The 21,312-nt window shown below is 50.4% G+C and overlaps 1 protein-coding gene across 7 annotated transcripts; it reads right to left on the bottom strand.

Annotated features, from left to right (window-relative positions):
* Positions 1 to 619: 619 nt before the first annotated feature.
* Positions 620 to 21,304, bottom strand: LDLRAP1 (low density lipoprotein receptor adaptor protein 1). 7 transcript variants are annotated; one of them, XM_083810147.1, is made up of 10 exons: positions 21,085 to 21,253; positions 20,330 to 20,476; positions 16,294 to 16,436; positions 14,500 to 14,612; positions 11,632 to 11,746; positions 8,467 to 8,539; positions 7,792 to 7,875; positions 6,340 to 6,470; positions 4,445 to 4,479; positions 620 to 2,635 (listed from the first exon to the last, which is right to left on the bottom strand). In XM_083810147.1, exons 1-10 carry the CDS (start codon positions 21,167 to 21,169, stop codon positions 2,491 to 2,493), a joined length of 1,071 nt encoding a protein of 356 aa, XP_083666273.1. In that variant the 5' UTR covers positions 21,170 to 21,253; the 3' UTR covers positions 620 to 2,490. The 7 variants fall into 7 exon arrangements, with proteins under 7 accessions (XP_083666273.1, XP_083666275.1, XP_083666274.1 ...); XM_083810149.1 differs by having other exon boundaries at positions 20,399 to 20,476; positions 21,085 to 21,252; XM_083810148.1 differs by having other exon boundaries at positions 6,340 to 6,467; positions 21,085 to 21,250.
* Between the last annotated feature and the right edge of the window lie 8 nt (positions 21,305 to 21,312).

The following is a 21,312-nucleotide window of genomic DNA, read 5'->3' as shown; positions in this document are numbered from 1 at the left end:
AGCCAGAAAAAGCAGGAATTGCAAGGAGAGGCTGAATACGCAGGGAAGTACAGGGTATTCTCTGTGCAGTTTTATTTAAAAGCCAACTATTAAATTTCCCCCAAGGGAGAAGTACAGTGCACAGTGACTCAAATACTATCAATTAAGATACTTTTGATTTTTTTGATGTTACCAGCACCACACATACCTGCCCATGAGACCAATCATCAACTTTCATCTTCTGTTATCATCCTTACCTAGAGGCTGATTCAGCTAAGCAGGGGCAGATTTACTGAGCAGGCTGCAAATGGTTACCTCCTGACCCCATCAGTACATCGCCACATGGCATAGGAGGCAGATGCTGCTTGCCTTTCTGCTACATCCCATGTGGCCACATCTGGTCCCGCCCCGCTAAGCGCTTCCTGGAAGCGGTGCTGCCACATGGTGTCTAACTGCAGCCATCATTTTTCCATATAGATGGCCCTGGAAACCATCTTCTGATGGACAGAAACTTCCTCTTTTCCCACTGTTTCTGGTTGCTTACTGCTATGCATCAAGGGAAAAAGAAAACTCAACCAGTTAGAAATACAAAGGCTTCCACATATTAAAAATGCCACAGTAAAAGTAAAGACAGCACAGATGCTCCAAAAAATGGCAGAATATTTATTTTCTCCATACAGATATTGTTTACAGCATTAGGTTTTCTTAAAAACTATATACATACATATATAGTATTGTGCATTTCAGTATATGATTCTCAAATCTCTAGAAAATCTCTAGAAAAGGAGACATATCAATGTACAGAGAAAGCCTCACAGTCCATTAGGTTCATGTCTCTACTGTGTGCCTCTGTAGCACAGATGAACTTTGAGTAATTCCTTCAATCGCAAGAGACCAATGCTACACATGACATCAAGTAAGTCATGGGCACAGTAGGTTCAAGATGTAAAATTGCTCTAAACACAATTTTGCAGAATAAACAGGGAACACATTTTATTAAGAGACATGATGAGTTAGCTTCCCAAGTCCTCAATACCTTATCACAATAATAGAGAAAAAAATCAAATCTAAGTTAGAGTCATTCAGCTGTTTCCTAATAAACAAAGAGGTTTTGTTTGTTTGTTTGTTTACTAGCAAACAAAGAATTATAAAGAGCTGTCTGAGGAATGAATTAGTGTTTCAAAGCTTAGGTCCAAGTTACAAATCTATAAAACAGCTTAGTATACTTAGTATACTTCACAGAAGGCCACAAACATTACAAACTGTCAGTGCAACTATTTAGGATTATTAAACTTAATCTTTTAATTAGCATAAGCTTTATACCTCCATTACTTATTTTCAGTTCCACGAATAGATGAAAAGAGCTTCCTAAGCCTCACAGCAGATGTGACTATAGGGGGAAGAGGACTGGAGTACCACTGAAAGGGGCACCTTTTGCTAACTGAACATCCAAGTACCGGTCTTGTCTAATCCAATTCCATCTGAGTCTATTGAGTGGACAACTACCAAATAGTTTTGAGACAGTAAAAAGGCACGCATGGCCAAATCCACTTAGCAGAGCTAAGAACACAAATCTATTGTGCTACTGGATTCAGACAACCTGCAACTTTCAACACACTTTAGAAAAGCAGATTGGTTACTCCCTGGTGGCTTTCCTTTCAAACCAACAATGCAACTGAGCCTTAGTATTTTGAGTCATATCAGAAACAGTGCATGTGAGCAGTCAGTTTTGAAAGAGACCTGAAACACTGATTTTTTTTTTTTGTTCGTTTGTTTGTTTTGGAAGAGGGATAAATAGCTTCTCAAGAGATATTACAGGCACTGCTTAGTTTGCCATTTTGGACCATTGCTTTCGGTTCAAGTTTTAAAGTGCAGAACTTCATAGAATCTTTGGGTAAAAAGCGTCAATTCCTTTAAGAAGCTGGCAAAGAAAAAGCCAGAACATGTATGGGTGATTGACAACTGTGAAAGCATCACAGACATTCCCAACAAAAACAACATCTTTGCTACCTCTTTGATTTTATCATTGCTAGCAGCTACAGCAACTCTCTTCCCCTTAGCCTAGGCAGGTGATGGGTTGTTCAAGAAACAGTAGCTTAGTAACAGTCGTGCTTGCAGCTGCATTTGCATCTGCAGATCTTTGTCTAGAAACGCGTATACGCAGAGACTTTGGTGTTGCATAGTCTTTTGCAGAGAGGAACAGGCACTGCTGATGGTTCTTCCATGGTATATTGCAACCAAATACTGTAGATGCTCTACACACCTTCCAATAATGTACGTAAACTGCAACAGCTATGAATAAATACGTTCAAGAGCATCTCACGGTTTAGATAAAAGCAAGGTAAAAAAACCCTCTCGACATTAGATTTCTAAAGCTTTGGTCTAAGTCGTGCCATAACATCATCTGACTTGGTGAAGATCCCTCAGAAGAGTCAGCACCTGGAAGAGCATTATTCAGTCCACAGACATTTTAGTGGTTATTCTAATGTCAGCTATTAGATGAATTTGACTTCAAAACATGAACACATCATCTTTCTCGCCTGTATTTGAATCTATTTTATCCCAATCTACAGGTGAAAGCATTTCTGCGCTCTGGATGTCTTGAGCTGTCAGTCCCGTGTCGAGAACGTGAGGGTTTGTTCTCGACTGAGCAAGTCTAAGAGGGAAGAAAAACAAAAAAATAAGAACAGAAATGCATGCAGTTTATAGCCTGGATGCTTGATGCATCTGTAATGCCAAATCCAAACTTCAGTTACGCATTTTAAAGTCCTCCAACGGAAAGAAGTAATTCAGTAAGGGGAGAGTTGGCATGTGACGTTTGCAACTCTCTCAATTATAGCTGCTTTTCTGCTTGTTTGTCATTACATTTTCCCTACAGGCATCCAGGGAATTTGCAGTCTGGACATCCCATACATTCGTGGTCTGGAATAACAGTGTCTTTTTCCTCCTATTACATATTGCTGGCGGGTGTGTCATTAACTGGGTTCTTATCTCAGCATAAAGGCTCCACTGGCCAAAGGAGCACCCTCACTGCAATGACTCGGTTCTCATGGTGTTGTCACTCACTGCCTACTAGTCATTGTGGCAGCTCTCAGCAGCCCTCCTGCCTCCCAGGGCCCTGGCCTAAACATTTAACTCTTTGCGTTAAGACAAAGTCTCAGATGGTGTTTAACAGCCCACAGGATCAGTTTAAAGAGTTTTCATCTCTGCAGGTCCTAGACATTTCACAAAACTTAAGCCCCAGTTTGTTGTTGTGCTATTAAATACCCCTGTGAAAACATAACACTGCAGCATCTGTTCTCCCAGTTCCACAGGTTAATGCAAGTATTTGGTGTTTCATATAACAGATGCATGGCATCGAATAAACCTCAGGTAAAACTAACCACACATGCACTTTTTAATAAAGTAGAAAAATGACCAGCAATGATGTTCTGGCAGGAGGACTTTCAAAAGCATTCACCCCAATGGATGCGCAGTCCAAATACCGTGTTACCCAAACAACAGGGGTGATGCAACAGCTCGGCATCCAGCAATGCAAAACAAAAGACTGCAATAACATCTGCTTATTTAAGTAGAGCAAGGAACAGAGGTGAGAAAAACAGATGATATTAACATCAAGCAGTCCCTTTATTGAACGTGACTTTGGACAGGGTTGCCATGGAAGTGGAACCTTTTTAAATCATTTCCAAGACCCAAACAAGACACAAAGGTCCATCTTCTTGGACTGAGCACATAGTTTTTTGCACTGCAACATCCCTGTCACCCTGCACAGGCCTGTCTACACAAGGACAGACAGGATAACTGACCCAAAAGAAAACGGATTTGTTTAACATTGCTGGATTGCTCGGTGTGAACCTCCAAGGAAGGTTTTAATCTGGACTTGAAAGTTGAAAGTAAATTAAGCCACATGAACTTATGGCCACAAACTCCGAATTTGCTCAAGTACATTAATTCAAAATTAGTGTATCAGAGTTGCTGCAAAGCTGCAGAAGGGACTCAGTGGAACTGGACTCGGCAGGGAAGGAGGACGCTGCCCTCAGCAGTTTGCTGTTGGTTTGGGGAAAGATGAGACTGCGGTACCAGGATTAGTCCAAGCCTCACAGAAGGGAAAGGAAGGATAAAGACGCCCATGCCAGAAGCTGGGACCAGTGTTGCCACAGCTAGCATAGGAACTGGAAACAGGCAGCTTCAAACCTCCCTGGCAAGCAAAAGCAGACATGCTGGCTGCTTGAGGAATTAAATTTCCTATCACATGCACCCTCTCTCCATCCTTAAAAGGTTGTCAAAATACTGGCTTATCAGCCACTCTCAGAGCCTATCTTTCAATTAGGAGCTGAGATACTGATGGGGCAGTTGCCTAGGTCAGATCACAACAGCTGATTGGATTAGAAGCACTATGAAAAATGCTGGTGCCTTGGGCTAGTCCCCAGTGGTGTGAGCTTGTAAAGGGAGTTATCAGAATTACCTTGAAAATGCCTCGTCGAGACCATCATCCATTTCCTTTTTTAAAGAGATAAAAAGAGAGAAGTAGTTGCTAAGAGAATGCACAGAGGTGTTATTTAGAGATCTAACTCCGTACTTGAGCATGGCAGACAAAATGTGTATATGTATATATATTGACTTCTGAGTGCCTAAAACAACACTTCTACCAGCAATTTGCCTCCTTAAACAGGTTTTATCTCACTCTCCATACAAGTCACAGGGTAAGAGATGTAACTCTGGGTTGTCCAGGCTTGCTCAGAGCAGGTCCCAGGGCTCAGCCTGGGGATTCTGTGCTCCCCTCACAGCCCAGAGACAGGGGAGAGGGATGGCCTTTTTCCACCATATCCAAACCAGGCTAATTCTGCCCACAGGCTGGATCTGGCCCATCAGCTGGAGTAGATTCCCCTCTGGAGTTAACTGGGTCCCTCTGAAGAAGCCAATGAAAGCCTTGAAAATTGCCACCTTGTTCTAAGATGAAAGCTGGTTCCAAAGCATCCACATGCCAAGCCCTCCACCACCCCTAGCCTGCTCTTTCATCATCGCAAAGCAGAAGACTCTGTTTTGACTGAAAGCATTTGTTTGCTCTTTATGCAGAAACACATTTTGGGCAGACCTGATACTGGGTGGCAGACAGCTACCTAGGACGGAGCAAAGCGAACCACAGCCCTCAGCTCTTCCAGCTCCTGCCATATGACTGGCACATGCTGTAGGTTTTTGCTAGCAGGATTGACCTAGACAGACCTCAGCAAGATGTTTTGGGCATTCACTGGGGCTTTTCTGGATCAGGAACCTGGAAAGCAACAATGTACCAGCAAAGGGCTGGACCTGCACTGCCTGAGAGCAACCCTGGTATCCTTCTCTAATCTGTTCTTTTAAGGGTTCCAAGGGAAGCATTTGAGTTGCTCAGGGAAGAAAGGCTTCCCATGCAGAAAGACAGCCCTTTGAAAGGACTTTGCTATGGACAGCCTTGACAATTCCCGAAATTGAGATACGTTTGCAGATCTGATGTAATATGCAAAGTATGAAAACTCTGCAAGAAGGGAGGGTTCAGAGACTGCTGTTAAACCTCCAGGATTTTATATGACTTGGAATTGATCTTCAGGTTTAACCTGAAATGCCTCAGACCTGGCAGACGCAAGAAACAGGTTTCAAACAAAGGCCTTTATCATTCAATCCTCCCAAATTATAACAGGCAGCATGTTTCCAGAGAGGAAACATGGTGGGAACAAGGTCAGAGGTTGGGGGTTCAAAGATCAGCCCCAGCCCTACTGGTGAGGGAGCACTTGGGTGTGCAAGAAGCTCCCCTATGGATGCACACCCAGGAACATCATCTGGATTATTTTTCTACTGCTGGTCCGTGAAACAGTTAAGCCAGATGACTGGATATTTTAGAGAAGCCACACATGCTCAAACAAGCAAGACAGAGCCACAAATGAGAACAAGGGAAAACTAAGAGTAATAACAAACGTAAACATAACCTGGTTTTAGTGAACAGTAAACTAAGGCCATTAACATAATGATTTTTCCCCCCTGAATAGAGCAGTTAGGTGGTCTCTCAATTAAGTGACAAACCACAGAGAAATGCTGTTACAGAATAAATAATGTTCAATTATCTGACAGCAGCATTTTCCAGAGTGGCTTGCAATTGCTTTAATTTATTTACTGATCCTAAAAAGGACAGTAGGTACTCAATTTCTAGTAGGACACCAAAACCCAGCTCACTTGGGCATGTCTGAAACCCTGAATGGCTCAGCTGCCCGAGAGCTCCCAGGGGGTTTTGTCCAAGAGCAAGCTCTGAAAGGGGACCTGAAGCACATGAAATGGAGGCAGCATCAATCCCTGTCAGCTTGGCAGATGCTATGGTGCCTGGGCACTTACCCACATCATGTTGTTATTTACAGAGGAGCTGGGCCCAAACATGCTGTTATCCAAATGTGCAGAGTTTGCACTGCCACTCAGAGTCAATTTGGCAGGATCTTCTAAATCCAGCAAGTTCGCTGTGACTGCTGCTGTGAACAAAGAAGAGAGGGAACGAGGCAGGGGAGGGGAAAAAAAAAAAAACAGATGACACAAAACCAACCTGTTTTGCAGCAATTTCTTTCCCTTCAGGGGAATGTTAGGGGGTAGCATTGAATTTCTTCACCATGGCCACAACTTTTAGTATGGAGAAGCTACATTCACACTGGCTGAGGCTGTGGTTTCTACCCAAATAATTCAAGATACGAGTATCAGCCACCTGAGATCCCCTCATCAGGGATGCAGGGGAGGATCAGACAGATCGATGGCCAATGGAGGGACAAATGGAGGGACAAAGGAGGCTCCTGGGTACGTGCTTACGTTCAGAAGGACTCAGGATCAGTCCTGGGCAAAGCTGAGACATCCCACCCCAGGGCTTCATAGCCCATGGGATGGGAACAGCAACCACACAGCGGGAACAGACTGGGCGATATCCTCAGCTCAGACCATGGCATCAGTTCAGCATCTCACAAGGATGCATCTTTATTTTATAGGAATGAGGGAAAATCCTGCACTGGACAAGGAATAGTTTATAGCCTGGGGGCTGCCAGTACACCACAGGGAAGCCTTAAATCCTCCTCACCACACTGTGATATGTGCAGATGCAGAAATGCTCCAACTGCAAATCATCAGCCTGTGGCCAGGCAGACAACGGGGCCTATTTCTACACCAGTTGCAGCCTTGGATCTCATTTGTTCTATTGTGCCACCACTTGTGACAGATTCATCCAGTCCTGGGCCTTCACATGAAAGAATGAGATATGCCAGTCTGGAAGTAAGCCCAGTTTAATGCTATTTTCCTCTGTGCCAAATCCTCTTATCTCTGTGGCCAGCATGGAAGGGAGATTAGTCTTCTGTCCCATTTCTCCCTGGCTATGCATCTAGTGTTTCAGAGGAGCCATGGCCAGACAATGAATTATGAGGGCTTTTACCATTTAATTGTTTTATTTTCACACAGCCAACAGGACAACAAGTTTTTTGGGTCCAACGCAAACTCAAAATCAAACTTGGGATGTGGAGATCCATGCTAAGCTCCTAAGGGCATTACAGCCAATTTGTCTTGGATGGAAGTAAATAGATTCGGGGAGACAGCAGCTGTGTACAAGGGGGTGAAAAGATATTTAATGGGAAGATGGAAGGATCCAGAAGGCAGCCACCACACTCCAGGCACCCTACCAAGGACAACATCTCAAAAAAAGTGCCTGCTCCTTGCTGATCATCGAAGCCCTCCCAGGAAAAAACCCACAAACATTAGACAGTAGCCTGATGCCCCCATCCCCAAGGCTGAAGAAAATTTCTGCTGCTGGTGACTTACGTGTGTCAGGGCAAGCATGGGCATCCAAGTTTGGGCTGCTCGACCCTTCTCCTTCCAAGACGGACCTTTCCCGCTTTTCCTTCTCTGAAAAAGAAGGAGACCCTATCACTGCCCACAGGGCATTACCCCATAAAGCCTTTTGCAAGGAGGGCCAGGAGGGACGGTTACAACAGGTCACCAGGTCTCCTCTGCCCAAAGCAGCCCAGGATCTGGGTGTTTTATAATCTTCTGGAAGGTAAAAGCAAAAATACTGACAGTGGCAGGGCTCCTGAGATATCACAGATAAACACTTGGTCCTCCAAACCTACTTGCAAGAAAGGATTGCAGCCAAAATTCAGCCTGATTGACAAGGCTGTCTAGTGAAACCTGGAAGATGACTTAAATCATGCCAGAGGTTGGACCAACCTTGACAGCAGCCTGGAAAATTTGAGGGCAAGACGAAAAGAAAAGGCACTTGAAAGCCAGAAAAACACAGAGTCATCCCTTGAACTTTTGGGTCCAACTCAAATCCAAAATCAAACTCGGATGTGGGGATCCACACTAGGAGCATAAGGACATTACAGCCAATTTGGCAAAAGTAAAAAAAAAAAGTAAAAAAAAAAAGACTTGGAGGGACAGCAGCTGTGTGGAAGAGTAAAAGTACATGTAAAGAACAGAGAAAGGAATAAAACTCACCTTCCTTGGAGGCTTGCCAGAACTCAAATGCTATTTTGAACGCCTGAGCTACAGTGAGGGTGACTGCCTGGGCCTGGAAAGACAGTGGTTAGGCAGCACATTAATAGATGGGTCCTCACATAGACTTAAATCATTTGGAGGCTCTGCCTTGCAGATTCACGTTAACATGGATCCAACCAGTCCTCCGCTCCGTGCACTCCTGCACTGCCTGGCTATGGAGAGGTAACCAAATATTGATGGAAACAAGGACTTGCTCCATGTAGAACACAGAGCACATTGCAGACATCTTTAACTGCAACAGGAAGATGGAGGAGGCAGAGAAAGAGCCACCAGAGGCATTATGCTGACAAGCAGATAGAAGAGCCGCTCCCAACCACAGGGTGCACAGCTCTTCACGCACCCCACACCTAAACACATCTCAACAAGCGCAACTGCTGCACAGCCCCAGACTTTTCCCCATGGCTCCCCTAAGGCTGTGGCTCCCTGCCCAGGGGCTGTGCAGTATCTGCCACAGAGCATCACGGCCAGAATGACCAACCCTGCAAAGGGACTCAGCACCTGGTCAGAGCCCAAGTAGCCTGGACCACACCACTGTCACTGTTGTCACACAACAGCCAGGGAGAGAAGTACAGGGCTGTGTTTTGCTGCCCCCTCCAGCACCCAGCGAGACCACATGCATGAGGATGCTCTGAGAGCAGCAGACAACAGGGCAAAATGTGGCAAGTTCCCAGCTCTCCTGGACAGGGAGTAATCTGGGAGGTGAGATGTGGGAGACCCACAGAGTCTTCCCCTTCTTCCCCCCCAGCTAGGCTGGGTCCCATGGGTTTAAACTAATACTTCGGGTTTGTTTTGCAACAGCCTCAAGCTGGACATACGCACAGACAGGGCTGCAGCAGGACACCTTCATTTCAGTCCCTTCATTTCTCCCCCAGCCAAGAGTTTGAGTAGTATTAAGAAAAAAAACTAACAACAAAAAAACAAACCACACCCTAAATAACACACGTTGCTTAAGATGAATAAATAGCGACATAATGCCAGTTTCATTAGGAGAAGACAGAGCTCACCGGCAGTTTAGAGTGCAAGGAGATAACAAGTAATACACCAAGGCTGCCACACTGTAGGAGCCCTGAGGTTTGTTTTATGAAGTTACAAGCTAAACAAACCCAGATCCTGGAGCACGTAACCTACAGCCCTTTGCAGTCTGGAGGACGGGGGCATAGGGGAAAGTGCTGAAGGAGAACACACTTCTCCCAGAAGCCATGCACTCCTGCATGGGAAGAAGAGAGGAGACTGCAACAAAGCAATTAAGCCTTGCAAGGCATGAGAGCTCATTTGAATGTCAGAGCTATTTACATCTTTGATGGAAATGGAAACATTTTATGGTTAAAAACTTAAATATGGTAATTAAGTACAAAAAACCCCTCACAGCTGTTTACAATTTTAAGCTTGATTCAGATTTGACAGCTTAAAGACACAGCCACTGTTGAGAATTACTCATGAACTAAAAATACAGACTAATGATATGCCTGTTGACTGGTAGCTATGCATACATTCAGGGACCCTGCCCTGGGACAGGGGCAGTCCCTGGTCTGGGAGCAGGGCACCACCTTACCAGCATGACATTCGTACATTTTATAGACAAAGAAAAATATTTCCAGTTTTTGCCACGAAAGGCCTTGGAGAACTTCATTTGGAGGGAGATGTACTGTGCTGATGTATAATGAGATGATTCATTTACCAATGGAGAGATTTAAATTTTAATTTGCAGAGCAAGGCTTATCTTCACCATGCAAGGATGGGAATGCATACCACAGGAGACAACTTGTAGCTTCTATTATTCTCTCCCCAGAGGGGAAAAAAAAGGAAAAAATAGAAAAGAACTGGGAGAAGTGAAGAATATTATCAGACCTGCAGTCACTGTGCTCCAGGCATGAGCAGCAGTGCCAGCCTGCCGGAGACAGGGATGCTCATGAGGACCCAGAAATCACCATCCTGGGATGCACCAAAGGGAACAGCTCCTGCAGCCTCCTTGGATATTGCTCCCTGGCTTGGAAAGGAGGGAAGCAGATCCAGGACATCCAGCTCTCTGCTCAGACCCCCAACAGACACAGCAGGTCCCTCCAGAGGAAGGATTTCTGGGGGCAGAAGGATCTGACCTGTCCTTCTCTCCTACACCCCTTCCTGCCATTTGCTGTCAGACCCAGATGATGCTCTACTTGAGAGCCCCAAAGGCTTTCCCATGCCACCATGTGGAGCCACTACTCAGTGATCCACTTCTCTCCCCTTCCAGCTTGTAAAACGTTGTATTCCTGCCCATCCTGACCATCTGGGAGCCCTCCCTCCATGAGATACCCTGAATCAGCAAGAAAAGTCCCACAAGAAGGTTCAAAGCAAAAACCAGAAACTGGTTTATGTATGCAGGTCTCTGCTTCAAGCCCTAATTCCTGGCACAGTGGGGTCTCGTACACTGCATGTTCTGACACCTCTTTCTGGGAGGACACAGCTCTGTCTGCAAAGATGTCAGCAAAAATTGGACAGGGAGCTTCAATGGAGAAAAAGACAACAGGATAGTAAGCCCAGGATCACTGGCTAAAGGCCTCCCATCAGCAAGGCATCCCCCCGGCACCTTGATATCACCATCCTCCCTGGAGGCATCCTCACTTCTCCAAGCCTCTCAAGCCCACGACGTAGCAAGGCTCCTGCAGTCCTGGGAAGCAGCTGCTGAGCAGGAAAAGGAGCCCCAGCTCCCAGGATTGCAGCAAGGCAGGAGGATTTCAGGTGCTCGTCCAGGGCCAGGTGCTCTCACCCCAGACTCAGACCTTGGGGGCAGAAAGGCTTTTCCTTTCCTGTCCATGTGAGACAACTGGCTGAACCCAGCCCATAGTTACACCTCCTCCTTGTGCACGCTCCATGGCAGTGGTGGGTCCCTCTGGAGAGTGATCGCCTGCCACTGGGCAGCAATTAACTGCGGGCAGACAGGTTATAGCACCACATCAGGACCATGGAGCGCCTGTGCAGGTACTCTCCCCCAGCCTTTAGATGGGAAACAACTCCCCTCGCTATAACTAAGGGCAAAACTGTTATCTCATCGCAGCACTCGTGCAGCCCCTCTCTCTCTGCTTCCTCCTCCTAAAGCCACATCCCCATTTCTTCCTCTGGACTAACCATTTTCCGTTTGGTACAGAGGAAGGCATGGCACTCCAGGTTCTCATTGAGCTGGTTCTGGGCAATGTAGGCAAACACTTTATCGTGGATCTTGTCTGCCGTGCAGTAGGATATCCTGAAAGACAGAACGAAACGTCTTGTCTGGGGCACTGCACGTACAGACCAACCAACCCCTCACCAAACCTGCCAGCAAACTCCTACACCATGTCTTCAAGCATCAGGGCCAAGCAGTGAAGGCAGAGAGAGTGCAGGAGCATTACCCAGCTTCAGTACAAAGCCCAGCACAGAGGATGTAATGCTGCTGGTTTGAGCGCAAGAGAAACTCAGTGCAGCTGCTGGCCCCTCTGTAGCCAGCCACAGCACAGCTCAGCACGAACCACGTGCATCACACAGAGGCAGGAGAGAAGAGAAAACATTTCACCTTGTGGGAGAAGGACAGGTTCTAGAAGGCAAGTAAGTACTGCAGTGTGGCAGTCTGGGACTACATATAATGCTCTGCCTCAGGGAGACTCTGGAAAATCTTCCTTGGAGTACAAGGTTACAAGAGGAGACAGAAAGAATTTTTCCTCAACCTATGAATTAATCTTGAGGTTCCCCTGTGCTTTCTCAAACCAGGGAAGGAAACTGATGCAGGAGCACCAAAGAAAAGCTGTCAAAGGCTGAAGTTTGCGCTCTGAGATCTGCAGCAGCAGTTGCATAGGATGCTCTGAGAGCCCTGACGTGAGAACACAGGATGCAGAGAAGGCAGCTCAGCCTCCCTTGAGGGAGCATCCCTGGAACAGCTGCATCTCTTCCAGTCTCCAGGCAAGGGTTACGCTGGAATACAAGACTCTGGAAGAGCAACAGGCTCTCCCCCCAGGGACCTTCTGGGCCAGGAGCTGCAGGACCAAGCATCTCATCTAAAGGCAGCACTGGCTGGAGCTGCCCTGGACATTTAGTGCTAGGCAGTAGGCACAAGCAGCGACTCTTCCCTAGGCATGCAACAGATCAAACAGGTGGTACAGAACAAGAAAGCTCAAGGAAAAAGTGGGACACACTGGTGGAAGTTTTCCTGTCGCCCTGCATTGCCCACTCAACTCATGCTCTTGCTGCCCCAGAGGCTTTGCGGGGAAGGGACTGGAAAGTCCCAGTTCCCAGGAGATGCTGAAACTTAAAAAGCAACATTCAAAATTTATTTACACTGCATTAGGTTCTCACTGCATGTGAGGATGCTTCTGCTCAACAGCCTGTGTTTAGCCTTACAGAGCTGAGCTGTGCTCTGGATTAAAAAGGCACTTGGAAGTCTACTCCTTTCTCCCATTTGTCCCCATAGCAGCATTTCTGGTCTTTTAATAACCATGACAAAGCTGCAAAAGGTCACCTACACAGACATGTGCCTGTTTTCCTGCAACCTCCAGTGTTCAGATTGATATACGATGTGCATCAATTTGCAGGGAAAGGGCAATTCACACCCGCCTCTGAAGTGAGGTGGGTTTTATAACTGCGAGGCCTCTCACAGCAGCACGCCAGTGACACTAGCTACATTTTAGTCGCAGCCACCCTGTCCTGCTGCCTGACTGAGCACCTGACCTGGGGCAAGAGCTCAGAGGTGGCATCTCCCTGGTAGACAAAAAAGCCAAACAGAAGACAGTAGAGTTGTTAGAGGAACTCCCTGGAAACAGTACTGGTGAAGCATGCTTAGAGAATGAGGGGACAGTCCCCATGTGCACAGATCCCAGCTTTCACCCCTTATCACCAGCATCTCTGGGGAGCAGCATCAGTTCCCACATAACAGCCTATTTAAGCTGAACCAAGGGGATGCTTGTATACAAGCACTGATGGGGAGGGACAGCTTTACTGCTGGCCATGAAAGTGTCTGGGCAGAATTTAAGGTAGCATCTAAACACCCAAGGCCCATGGCTCTGCTCACAAGATTTTACACCAGCATAGCGATATCAATTTTGGTGTGATCACGCTCACGGCCGCTTCACCCAGCTCTGCTCTTTAAGCAGTGTTTTTTTTATCTCCAAGGGAGGTTGCTGCAGGTGACTGCTTAGTTTAAACTGGAGAAAAGCAAATAGGTTAGTAGTCCTGCTAGAGAGAGTGCCCCAACCTAGCGCTCCCCATCCCATGTACAGCAAAGGGCTATAATGTGGCAGGTGAAGGACAGAAAGTGGAGTGTATGAAGGGTGAAAGGAGAAGGGACAGAAGTGATGGAAAGGGACAGATCTGAGCTTAGCTGTGCTCCTCCTGGCCTGCATCTGCCTCAAACCAGATGCTCTTTGAAAATACACTTAAAAAATCCAGGAGCAGATATGGGATAATCCAGCCTCACCATCCCCTCCCACACTGGTATTAGGTCTGAACAGCTGCCTAAGCCCTGCTCTTTGTCAGAGCGATGTAAACACGTCAGAAGCAAAGAGCAATGGGGCACAGCAGCCAGCAAGGACGGGGGACAGCCCCAGCTCCTGCACTCACATCCTTGTCTGTTCAGCAACGCTCTGACCACCCTCCACATCTACCTCCTGCCTTTACCCACTTCAGCATTTCTTCAGCAAAGCTTCACATGGCGCTTGGCTGCAGATCAGCAGTGCGCTCACACGAAATGTCTAGGCTCATAATGTCTTTCCCTACCCCACCACTGGACACACTTATTGCATGACACGTATACTTCCCTTAAGCATAGGGATCACACTCCTCCCACTGTTGCTTTGCTTTAAGACACGATGGTCAGAGATACGTCAGTTCAGGCCTGGGTGGACGTCAGAGCTGGCCACCCAGGAGGGGGGACTCAGATGCCAACACAGAACGATTGTCTCATCACCCTGCGCAGAGTCAGGTGAGGAGGGCTCAAGGCACACATATGCTGCAGTGTGTCCCATAACGCACCTGTATATGGAGATGTTCTCGATCAGCTCATTAGTTCCGCTGTCATTTAACACGATCCCTCTGGGTGAGACCTTCAGAGTAACTTTCTGCAGTTTCTTTCCACTTGCTTTTGCCTTTGGAAGGAAAAGAGGGAGGGGAAAGTTGCAGGCTTTTAGCACATACACATACAAGGCTATATGAGCACAGCAGATCAGTCACTCTAGGTATGCAATAGACTACCTAATAGACATACTAATAGCAGTAATTAGCATTAGAGACTGAATTTACTACCAGTTGTGTTAAGGCACTTGTTAAAACATTACGTTCCCTTAAGGAGTGATTTACGCTGGCATTAGTGAGACAAGGATGTGCACCCTCCACCCCATACAGTGCAGAGGTAGAGTCCAGCACCTCCATCACAAGGATATCACCACAACAGTCAGCACAAAGTTGACCATCAGCACAAAGTCGTGGCTGGCCTGGCCAAGCTATGCAAAGCTGTGAACGCTTGATGGCACCCGAGGGAGTTTTCCTTTTAGGGCCAGCTCCAGAGCAGTGGGGGGCACCAGTGCAAATTCAGGGAGCCATGAGAGCACAAGCCCTCAAGAGAGCTGTGCTGGGAGCAGGACAGCCCTGCAGGATGAGGGATCCCGAGCAGCCAGCTCCGAGTTGCACTGACAAATCCTGCTCAAGCAGCAAGACATCCCCTGTGCCGAGGTCAGACTGCGGCTTAAAAAGTAACAAGACTTAAGGTGCCGCTTCCTCTTATTTACTAGCCTTGCGCTTTCACGCTTTAGGTTACATTCAGCTCACTGCCCAGCTTCTCTCCAAAAAGTTACACAGCTAGCTAGTTGCAGACTGCAGACCTGGATCCCTGGGGAGCTCACTTGAGCAATGTCCAGATCGGCTGACGGTCAATCCTGCCCCTCCAGGAGTGGTCTCACCCTGGGGCATTTACTTAAAGGCTCCATTCTCAGTCACTCAGAGCAGACGTAAAGGGCTCTGCCAGCCGCTCCCCTTTCATGTGAGCACTCCCCTCTCTTCTAGCTCCGCACATGTCAGGAAAGAATCCATCATTACCTAGCACAGTTCACAACCCCATTGCATTTCATGGTAGTTAACAATACAATTGAGTATTTGCCTCCCTCAGTTTTATAAGGGCTTAGAGAAGCATTACTTTTACATGGAAAGCCTGGTGAGCAGGGGCTCTGGGGAGGCTCTGTGTTAGAGAATGGCTGAAAATTGGTCCCTCTTGCATCAGAGGTTACAGCAGGACGGGTGGCTGCATTGGCTGGGAATTGAAGCAAACCGTCCTGCTCCCTCCTCCTCTTAACTCTCCAAATCCTGTGGCAAGAAAATTCAGAAATGCACGCCAGGGCACAGGCTCAGGGCTTGGTCATGTGCTGGCAGCACTCAAAGCACGTCCCTGTCTTCCATGGCAAGAGACTGCCATGGGGGAGGCTGATTTCACCAGGTCAGAGCTTTCTTCCACACCCAGTGCCACCCAAGCTTATCAAGCAGAGCCAGAACGCAGACATATAACAGCAGCTTACTTCAGCATAACCCTTCTGCAGGCTAGTGTGGCCCCAAAGGCTTCCCAGTGCCTCTCTGCATTTCTACCCACACCGCTGGATGCTGCAGAGTCCTGCTCACCTCTGTAAGGGCTGAACCTGCAACCCTGATGGCCACCACAGCCTGCAGAAAGAGAGCTTTGCTTCCATACCCTCAGCTTTTAAAATCATCCCTGGTGCCAGAAGGTGACATGGGTCTGCTCTGTGAATGCTCCAGGGCTTGCATCCCAGCACAGATACTCACAGTTGCAACGATCCTTTTGACAGCAGCTGCAGAGAGCTCCTCACCCTTCGGCTGCTCCACCAGCGTCATGCCCAGGTACTTGAGGCTGAAGAGCACGCCCTCCAGCAGTGTCTCTCGGGTATCAGTCCAGTTCTCTGGGAGCTCTAGGGAGGCAACAGAGAGGCTCCTGGAATCCCAAACGCACAAGGGAAGTTTGCTGGGAGGGCACAGCATTTCGCCAGCTGGCTTTTGCTGTGCCAGGTGGGGACTCCTGTGTCCATGTGGGTAGGAGTGCATGCTGCATGTGCTGAGCAACCAGACAGCCCTGCCATGATGGATTTCACAAGGTGCTGGTGGAAGGTGATGGAGCAGAAAGCTGGCTGTCAGAGGAGGCGACAGCATGCTTCAGTTGCATGCAACAGCAGCTGAGAGGTGTTCACGCAGTGGACATCACTGTCAGCCCCACAGCTTTCCAAGGCAGCAAGAGCAACCCCCTCGCTTTTCTTTTTCCCAGGAAGGCAAGCCTTCACAAGTCACAGCATATGTCAATGACCCTTTAAGATCCATCAGCTCTTCAGTTTAATAGAGGGCACCCATGCTCACACCAAAACCAAAGGACTCCTGAGCATCAGGCCCAGCCAGGTACGGAGGGGAGGGCTCAGTGCCCACCCTGTGCACCACAATATCCTTACCCTATGCTAACCATCACCTACCTATAGAGGTTAAGTCAGGATTTGCCACTAGCTAAGCCCATGTGCATCTGCAGAGATCCAAATGTTGTGCCATGGCTCGCTAAATCTGTTACCAACAGCACAGAGAGCCCCATCACACAGGTGAAGCTTCACACATGTGAGGTCTCTGCTCTGGAGGCTGCTGGGGGGCCATCAGCCTCTCCCCTTGTGTGAGGGGGGTGGAGTGGGAAAGAGGGTCCTAAAAAGGGAGTTAAGTTTGGAATCACACTGGAAGTCAGGCAGGCTGGAAGATACAGACATGCATTTCCAAGTACAACTATTCCTCCTTTTCCCGAAAAGGCATGGGAAACAGCAGTAGATTTCTAAGACTGAAATTGCACCACAGGATTTAACCTCTGACTTCCAGTTCCTGACACAGAGCTTGAAACCCAGGATCTGCAGCTTGCATATTTAAGGAATCTTGCTTTGAGCAGGAGGCAACTATACCAAGGTGCATGTGATGCACTGGCTGTGGGCTGCAGCATGCAAACCAAAGCCCTCCTGTAATCATGGAATATCCTGAATTGGAAGGGACCCACAAGGATCATGCCATGGTGCTCAGGTAGCACCCTATGGCCAAGAACATGCCTTGGCAGTGCCTTTCCTCCAGAAAGATGACGTGGTTTGTGTGTTCCTACAGTGTACACACGAGAGGGGTCAGGGCAGAAAGGTAGAGTGTCTTATGCTGAGCACAGGCAGTCTGTGCGCCTCTGCAGTGCGTGCACACAGAGGGAGACAGCCTCTTATATGCCAGAACAGACAGGCTTGTGTCCCTGCAGCGGGCGAGCGAGGGGGAAGAGGCCAGGCTCTTACCCCTGCAGGTAATGCTGCAGCCGAGATGCCCTACAGCCCTAGGAGCAACGTGGCTCCTGGAGAGGAGTTTATGCCAGCTGCAGACAAAACACGCCCCTGAAAGCTTTGTTGCCTTGTATTCAGCCCAAGCTTTGGCTGCCTCCAAGCAGCAGGGCCAAACTCAGCAACTTTCTGCAAATCCACAGCCACTTTGGAGAGCAGGGGCAGGGCTGCAGCATGGGGGGACATGCCTCTTGAGTAACCCAAGGCATGCAGCCTTGTGGCAAGGCAAGACAGCAGATAAGCCATAAACCCAGCACCGCTCCCAGCATGGGTGTCAAGAAGAACCCACCTGAAACCTACCAGCAGGTCCCAAGGGGCTGCCTGCAGTGGGAAAAGAAAACCACCTGGCAAGAGTTCCTGAGCCCGAGCCACGGCTTGGGTGAGGAGTGTGCTGCAGGGAGGGAGCCATGCGGCTGTGCAGCCATAGCAGGTCCTGCTGAGCAGGAGAGGGTCCTGGCTGCAGACTGAGCCAGACACCTGGCAAGAGGAGCTGCTCCACTCCAGGAGCCAAGATAAGAAGAGGAAAACAGCTTTTCTTCACTTGGCCAGCACGAGTCTCAGAGCAACGCTTGCTGGTCAGCACACACACAAAATCCACCCGGAGCTCCGAGGACACGTGGGATGCTGTGTTCGCCTTGTACCTTGCCTGGAAATGGATGGTGCCAGCAAAGAGCCTGGTTTCTTCAAAAGCCAAGCCAAGGGTGTTGCAGCTGCCCTCCCACCCTCAGCACCCAAAGCTGGGCGAGCATGTCGGGAGGGAGGTTTGCACACAATGGCCAGGCAGCCGCCTGCTCCCGCTCCTTCAGCTGGTCATGGTGCACGCCCCATGTTCCCACCACACTCTGCCCTTAAATCCTTCCAAGGCAGCGCAGATAAGAGAAGCAAGCACCATCACCCCTTGACCTCACCTCCCTGACTTCTGCTCTGTGGCACTGCAACACAACTCCTCCTTGCTCCCTGCATGGAGGTGGAGGGGCAGATTCAGTAAATCCGGCCCAGATCCCCTGCCTCCCACGGCACCTCTGCAGGAAATTTCAGCTGGTGCACTGTTCCATCCTCTCTACTCTGTACAGAGCTTCACCCCAGCAAGGATTTCAGCCATCTCCAGCATGTTTTTTGTCCCAGGCACGCTCTGTGCCTTGGCTGCTGACAAAAGTTCTCAGTAGATGAAGACAAAACCTTCCCTGCCCTTCCTCCTGTCACTGCCTTGGCTCCACAAGTGGGCAGGACTGCTCTCTTGGCATCAGCCAGCCGTGCCTCAACTTCAGATACCATGCATGAGCCATGCCCGAGAGATTCAGGACAGCCACCCAGGCTCCTTGGCATTTTGCAACACCAGCCATCACATTCATCTTCTGGACAGGGCTCCAGGTGCACAGCCTCTCCCCTGACACAAGCTCCACCACCAAGTGGGACCTCATCACATTGCACTCCGAGCAGGGCAGCAGGGGACTCGCGGAGGACAGGGACCCAGCGTGTGCTCTGGGGCGATGCCTAGGCGCCACTGGCTGATGGCTGCAGGAAGGCCCCGGGCACTTGCTCCTCACGCTGAGCTGAGACAGAAACACGGGTGGTTTTGGTGCAGCCACTGAAGGGCCTTCAGAAAGAGAGAAGCTGACGAGGGCACCAAGAAGCAAGCATCAACAATCTCCAAGCCAGGATTTTTTCCCTCCTTTGGTTCCTGCTACTGGGCAGAGCTTTGCTGCCAGGTAAAAGCCCAGGAGAGCTTCTGCTCCATTTGGCCCCTTTGCTGCCAGCACTCCTGCTCTGGCACTGCTTGCAGTGAGCGGTAAGAGCCTGGGGAATAACCTCCAAGTGTGCCACCCGAGGTGAGAGGTGCAGAAACCACAGGGCTGTACAGACAACAAGCTGTCAGGCTTAAAGCACGTGAACAGGCAGCAAGGTAGGGAGTGTGGCAGGGACACATGGACTCTCCTCCACATGCCCTGCTCAGCACCATTTCCTACCACCTTCCAGTTAATGCAAGCAAAATGCACCCAAGCTTTGCCCTTCCTGAAGCAGGCCGCTGAGGCCGGCACACCTGGCGCAGGCAATGTGGCCCCGCACGCGGGAGGCGTCTGTCCCATCATCCAGCTCCGCTCGGCAGGCAGCGATGCTCCTGCCCATGACAGGCTGGTTTGCAAGGTCATTTCTCTGCAGGCTCAGAGATGTCTGTAGCCCGAATTCAAAGGCTGCCACACTTTCCAGTTAGCGAGGAGTGTCTCTGCCCCACAAGACCACTCTGGGGAGCACCTTAACAAGTCCCAGCACAGCACCAGGCATTTGCAGCCGTGGGGCTGCCAGTCCCCCCCAAAGCACCATCAAGCTGCAGTTTCACCTCCTGCAGCTACTGGCCCCTTAATTCTTACAAAAAGGGGCGAGAATCCAGGGTAAATCCCGTCAGGAGGTCAGTAAAATGGGGAAGTTTGATCCCGCCTGTGGACAGCAAGGGCTCCAGGCACAGCCGGTACCTTCCCACATCGCTCCTGCGATGCTTTCACATGCTGCCAGGGCGCTCTCAATTCCCTGCGGCCCCTCACCAACTTCGCTGACCTTCGGAGCACCCCAACGCCATCCGAGCGGAGCAAGGGGCGGCCCGGGCTCGTCTCCACCGGCCGCTGCAGGAAAATACTTGGCAGGAGCCGAGCGGCCGCTTGCCCCAGCGCAGGCCCGGGGCGGCAGAGGTTGGCAGCGGGGCGACACCGCGGCCGGAGCCCCCACAGCTCGCGCTCCTGCCCCGGCACCCCCCCGGGGGGCGGCGCGGCCCCCGCCAGCGCTCCGTGACGCGGGGACCGGGCCGGGGCCGGGACCCCCTCCCCCGCCACGCAGCCCCGAGCCGCCCGCCCGCTCCCCAGGCCCCGGCGCCCCCCCGAGGCGCCCCGCAGCGGGGCAGGAGCCCGGCGCGGGGGGGGGGGGGGGCAGGGCCGGAGGCGCCCCCGCCGGCCGCAGCACGGGGAGCGGGGGGGAGCGGGGGTGGCTCCGCGGGGGGAGGTGGGGCGGGCGAGGGAGAGCGGGGCCGCCGAGAGCGGGGAAGCGGACGCGGGGGAAAGGGGAACGAGCTCCGCAGCCACGGCGCGGGGCAGCGGCGGGGCGGGACGGCAGCGGGGCACGGGGGGAGAAGGGAACGGCCGCGGAGGGCGAAGGGGGGGGGGGGGGCGAGCACGGGAAGGAAGAAGCGGGGCGCGGGGGGCGAGGAGGGGCCGGGGCCGAGCGCGGCGGCTCTCACTCTTGTGGCGGCCGCCGGCCCAGGACGGCTTGGCGACGCTGGGGCTCCGCAGCAGGGCGCGCCCCGCCGACCGCAGCGCGTCCATCCCGCGCCCTCCCCGCGGCCTCGACAACTTCGCGGCGGCACCGCCCCGGCCCGGCCCGCGCTGACCGCGTCCGGGGGCGGGGCCGGCCTCCAAGCCCCGCCCCGCCCCGCGCGTGCAACCCCCCCCCCCCCCAGCGGCCGTGC

This window comes from Anser anser (assembly GCF_964211835.1).
Source record: "Anser anser genome assembly, chromosome: 24".
Lineage (NCBI taxonomy): Eukaryota > Metazoa > Chordata > Aves > Anseriformes > Anatidae > Anser > Anser anser.
The sequence above is the reverse complement of the archived record's forward strand: the minus strand, read 5'-3'. Positions and strand labels throughout refer to the sequence as shown.